The following is a 5,704-nucleotide window of genomic DNA, read 5'->3' as shown; positions in this document are numbered from 1 at the left end:
TCTGTTTTAGGTATTTTTAATTTTAAAGGTCTTGAATTCCATGCCTGCATACCCCAAAAAGATAACTGATAGGCTTGCATTTGATCCCGGGATTTTCAGGAAAGCATTAAGGCCTGGCAGTGGGAGATGGACTGGGTGTTTGGGGGGGGGCCATCTCACTAGGTTCAGTCTAAATATTTGATACTAATAGTCTGGAGAGATTGCTGTCATTTTCTCAGAAAAGCCACAGGATTGTTCTCCAGGGTTTAAAGTCATTTCTATACCTTGACCTACAAAGGTGAAAGACCAGAATTACTCAGAACCTGAGCCAGGCATCTTGCTACATCCAGGGAAAGCAAACAGAGGCCCATAAGTCTCCGGAAGACAAACGAAGTAAACAAGCATGGTTCTCAGAACATCCTCTGCCAGATGAAATCTACCAGTTAGAACAGGTTTGGCCCGGCTGGCAAGCCAAGGAGGCAGGATTTCCATGAGACATTGGGAGAAAAACCGCACAGCCTGATTCAGTGGAGAACATTCTTCAGGTATTCAGTTGCCTGAGATCTTATTTCTCACCCCCCTCCTTCTATCCTCCCCACCCCCTTCTCCTATCTTGGAACCATAAAATCTTCAAACACAGTCACTGTGATTGGTGATACCGGAAGGAAAGTCCTGTCATGTGGAGAGATGAATGTCCCCTGCTGACTGGGAGAATGAGTCACTCACTCCTTGCCTCAGACCTTAGGGTATTTTCGTGTTCCATGCCAACCTGACATTGCCAAGCAGCAGCTGACGCCCTGAAGAGAGCTTCTAACCTTCAGAGATGAGAACAGAGATCTATCTGAACATCGACATCCCAGAGTCTCACATATGCCTGGGATGGTGATGAAGCCTGCAAGGGCTGCCACTTTCTAGGCATGAGAAGACAGATGGCTGGGATTCACTTTCCAGCCTCTCTTTTAACAGCATGGCTCTGCTCAGGAATACGCTGGTAAACCTGTGTGGAGGGTGGAGACACGGGAAGGGTTTGGGGTGCAGGGGATGGAGAGCCTGATTTGCAGCATTGCTGTCGTGTCTGATGTCAAGTTAGCAAAGCTACCAGGGCACTCACAACATTCCTGAATGCTTACTAATCAGCTTTCACCAGCCTGTCCAAACTGGTTCCAGCAGACTACCGGCTGTACCTCATGCACTCTTGGTAATGCAAGCCCAGAATCCCAGCACTAGGGATCCTGAAGTAGGAGGACCACAAGTTCAAGGCCAGCCTGGCCTACATAGCACGACTCTGTCTTTCAAAAGGAAACCTTGGCAGTATAGTATAATTGTTATTTCCCTTTTGCGTCTCAAAATTCAGTCCAAGTGAGCTGCAAATGCCAGTTTACACATAGACCACGAGTTTCTCAACACCTACTTGCAAAGATGCTAAGGGTCTAATAACAGAAGGGCTCAGCTATTCACACTTCGAGAGGGTTATTTATAAGCATGGAAAACTAAGTGAAATAATGGCTTAGGGCCAAGACCATGGACTAAACAGAAACTAAGGAGTTATTTAATCTAATTCCAGATGAACAATAGTGCCCACAGACTTGGGCACCCACCTCTTTTCTCATGAGCTCTGAAGGCTTCTTAGGAGTGAGTAACTATTCCACATCAAATTTACTTGAGTTAAATATGAATTGTAAATTCTCTAGACGAAAACAGTTCCCCATTTGACATTAGGAAATCTTATGTCCTTCAAACAGATGTCTTACAGAATAAAAGAGATCTGAGTCCTATTTTAAAAAGAATCAACTCTCCCTAGAAAATGATTTTCTGTGAGTCTTTTTTTAAAAAGAAGTATTTATTTTATGTGTATGAATGTTTCACTTGCATATATGTTTGCGTATCATTGTGTGCTCCTGGCACCTTCAGCGGCCAGAAGAAGGTATTAGATTCCCTGGAATTGGAGTTACAGATGGTTTTAAGCACCATGTGGGTGCTAGGAACTGAATTCAGGTCCTCTACAAGAGCAGCCAGTGCTCTTAACCATCTCTCTACCTTCATAGAAAAATTTTTATTTAACACTATTTCTTTAAAAATGTCCGAAATATGAGTTAAATATGTTAGTAAATTACTACTTGGAAGAATATGTGCTTTCCATGCTACCTTGTCATGGAAACTGCTTACATAGTATTACCACATAAAAATAGTAAGTTCTTGCATTTGCGTAGGGGAGAAGTTGCAAGTGACTTGCAGTCTGGGTAAATGTCACCCTGCAACACAATGTGCAATATCAGTTTGAACAGGATAAGTACCATCTCTAGGACTTAAGATCCTTATTCAAAATGCACAGAAAACTAGGATCTGTAGGTCCAGGTTTTTTGGCATATCCATGTAGTTCAAGAAACAAAGGGGTTGAAGGTCATGCGTTTGAAGTCACCCTGAGATAGAATAAAAACGTGTCCAAACACGTTCATTGGTGTGCCAGTTACTTTTCTACTGTGGTGATAAGATGCCATGGACAAGTAAGTTATAGAAGAAAGGATTTATTTGGCCTTATGGCTAGAGAGTCCTTCACCATCGTGGTGGGAAGTGTGGCAGCAGGCAGGCACCGCAACTGGAGAAGCAAACTGAGAGTTCACATCTGGAACCGCGAGCAGGAAGCAGAGAGGACAAACAGGGAACGAATGACTCATGGCTTTTTTTTTAAACTTCAAAGTCCTCCCCGATGACACATTTTCTCCAACAAGGTCACACATCCTAAATCTATCCAAACAGGTCCATCAACTGGGGACAAATAATTCAAACATTTGAGCCTATGGGGGACATTCTCATTCAAACCACTGCAAACAGTTAGCTATTCTTGCAGAAGACCCAAATTCAATTCCCAGAACCCACATTCAGTGGATCTCAACCAACTCTAACTCCAGCTCAGCTTCCTTTTCTGGCCTCCAAGGGCAGCTGTGTGCATGTGTACAGGCATACACACACACACACACACACACACACACAGAGTTAAAAACAAAAATAAAGCTCTCCTCCAGCCCGGCAAGATGCCCAAGGGAAAGAAGGCCAACGGGAAGAAGGTGGCCCCGGCCCCCGCCGTCGTGAAGAAGCAGGAGGCGAAGAAGGTGGTGAATCCTTTGTTTGAGAAGAGGCCTAAGAACTTCGGCATTGGGCAGGACATCCAGCCCAAGAGAGATCTCACACGCTTCGTCAAATGGCCCCGCTACATCAGCCTGCAGCAGCAGAGGGCCATCCTCTATAAGCGCCTCAAAGTTCCTCCTGCCATTAACCAGTTCACCCAGGCCCTGGACCGGCAAACAGCTACCCAGTTGCTTAAACTTGCCCACAAGTACAGGCCAGAGACCAAGCAGGAAAAGAAGCAGAGGCTGCTGGCCCGTGCTGAGAAGAAAGCTGCCGGCAAAGGGGATGTCCCAACTAAGAGACCACCTGTCCTTCGAGCGGGCATCAATACAGTCACCACTTTGGTAGAGAACAAGAAGGCTCAGCTGGTGGTGATTGCCCACGACGTAGACCCCATTGAGCTGGTGGTCTTCCTGCCTACCCTGTGTCGCAAGATGGGGGTCCCCTACTGCACCATCAAGGGAAAGGCCAGGCTGGGACGGCTGGTCCACAGGAAGACGTGCACCACTGTTGCCTTCACACAGGTTAACTCGGAAGACAAGGGTGCTCTGGCCAAGCTGGTGGAAGCTATTAGGACCAATTACAACGACAGATATGATGAGATCCGCCACCACTGGGGAGGCAACGTCCTGGGTCCTAAATCTGTGGCTCGAATTGCCAAGCTGGAAAAGGCAAAGGCCAAAGAACTCGCCACTAAACTGGGTTAAATGTACTGCTGAGTTTTTCTGTACATAAATATAATTATAAAACTTTCATCTAAAAATAAAAAAATAAATAAAATCTTAAAAAAAAATGTCAAGACTTCCAAACCAACACCAAAAGGTACCTACTATGAGGGTGTTGTAGGTTCTAGGCTCTAATAAGATAATGTGAATATAGGCATTGCCACTGGGTTAGCATTTGGTAGATACATAATAAATATGAAATTATGGCTATAGTGGTATCCTTAGGTAGTTGCTGGAAGAGCAAACAGTTGTTGGGGTAAAATTATGAGAGGATGTTTGTATCCTATTTTGATAGCAGCCCACCCTTCAGGGCTGTGGAATAAGTAAACACGTGTGAGAAACATGAATTTGGGCAAGGGTTTATAGTAGCCAGGTCCTTTGCAATTTGAGCAAAACGAAATTCACATTAACAACTGCACAGTGGAAAGTAAACTATTCTTAACCAAGTAACATATTGAGACATGTCCAAAGACAAAAATAGTGATGGGTCAAAAAAGTGTGTTGCTTTGGACTGTCTGCTGCTATTAATAAAACGGTCTCTCTGCAGGAAGTGTATGCAGTCAACTCACAAAAGCAGGAAAGTCACTCAGGAACCTGTGGTGAACGCCTGGTTTCAACGCGTGGAACTGTCCTGCCGTCATGAGAAAAGGCTGTCACAAAGCTGACGTCTAAGAACATGGCTTCCCTCCTGCTTCGGACAAAGCCGTGTTTCCCACCTGTGGAATCGGTCTACAGAGTGAAGACTGAACTTTCTATACCAGGTCCTTTATTTTACACATAAAGAAACTATGGTCAAAGCTGGAGATGCCGGCTATATAATAATGTTGCCAGCTCAGAATCTATGTTCCCTTCTGGCAACAAACAGCCTACCTCATGAACTGTCATTTGAGGACTCAATCCTGGCTTGTGATCTTGTTGGTCTGATCTCTGAATGAGACTCCTTAGCTCAGCTCCAGGTTTGGTGGTTCCCATGTTCAGGCATAGACAAATGGGTACAGCAAAGCATTTGCTGAGAGTCAGGTGAGGGGTAGAACCCATATCCATTCACAAAGGAAAAGTCAGAGTGAGGTTCACTGTTGATACCAAAGCTGGGAATTTATCCACCTCTCAGACCCATGCCCAAAACATACCTACATTTAAAAATTGATTTTACTTATGTAAAAAGTGGTTCTGGGTTTCTTTGTAGTGTTCCTAAGCCTGTCTGTCTGAGGGTCAATGAGCTTTTCTGCTTGGTCACTAAGCATATGGAATATAAACATATATGTTTTTCTATGTCATTAAAGAGAACACAAGTTTTAACCAAGGTAGAGACAATATAATGACAGATAACGGTATGCAATGTTCCTCTAAGACTACTCAAAAATCATCATAAGCTACAAAGACATCATTACATATTTAGACCCTCAATGGCCACACTACAAATTGTAGCCATGCAGAAGGAGTCTAGTGTGCTGGTGAGATGCTTCAGCAGGTACAGGAACTGGAGATCATACCTGAAGAGCCAAGTTCAGTCCCTGGCACTCACAGGGTGGGACAGAGACTACTCAGACAAGTTGTCCTTTAACCTCCACATGTATACCATGGCACGTGCAACTCCACAAACAAACAAACAAACGCAATGAGGATAGGGAGAAAGGAAGAGAATGTGGCGGCTGCAGTCACTAGGAAATAATCCAGCAGGAATCGGTTCCAGACACTACCTTGGATACCAGAATCTAAGAAGGCTCTTTTCCCTTCTATAACATTGTACCACTTTACATGTAATGTACACACACATTCCCATGGGCTTTAAATCATTTTTGCATTTGTTCTAATCGTACAATGCTGTCTTAGTCACTGTTCTTCTGTTATGAAGAGATACCATGACCAAGGTA

The 5,704-nt window shown here is 44.3% G+C and overlaps 1 protein-coding gene across 1 annotated transcript; it reads left to right on the top strand.

Annotated features, from left to right (window-relative positions):
• Positions 1-3,005: 3,005 nt before the first annotated feature.
• On the top strand, positions 3,006-3,820 carry LOC130887426 (60S ribosomal protein L7a-like). The gene has a single exon (XM_057789872.1). It carries the CDS (start codon positions 3,012-3,014, stop codon positions 3,810-3,812), a length of 801 nt encoding a protein of 266 aa, XP_057645855.1. The 5' UTR covers positions 3,006-3,011; the 3' UTR covers positions 3,813-3,820.
• The last annotated feature ends 1,884 nt before the right edge of the window (positions 3,821-5,704 follow it).

Source organism: Chionomys nivalis, chromosome 15 (genome assembly GCF_950005125.1).
Source record: "Chionomys nivalis chromosome 15, mChiNiv1.1, whole genome shotgun sequence".
Classification (NCBI taxonomy): Eukaryota; Metazoa; Chordata; class Mammalia; order Rodentia; family Cricetidae; genus Chionomys; species Chionomys nivalis.
The sequence above is the reverse complement of the archived record's forward strand: the minus strand, read 5'-3'. Positions and strand labels throughout refer to the sequence as shown.

Bases quoted from the DNA above. Each gene is read 5' to 3' on its own strand.
- LOC130887426 (XM_057789872.1), top strand. From the start codon at position 3,012: ATGCCCAAGGGAAAGAAGGCCAACGGGAAGAAGGTGGCCCCGGCCCCC.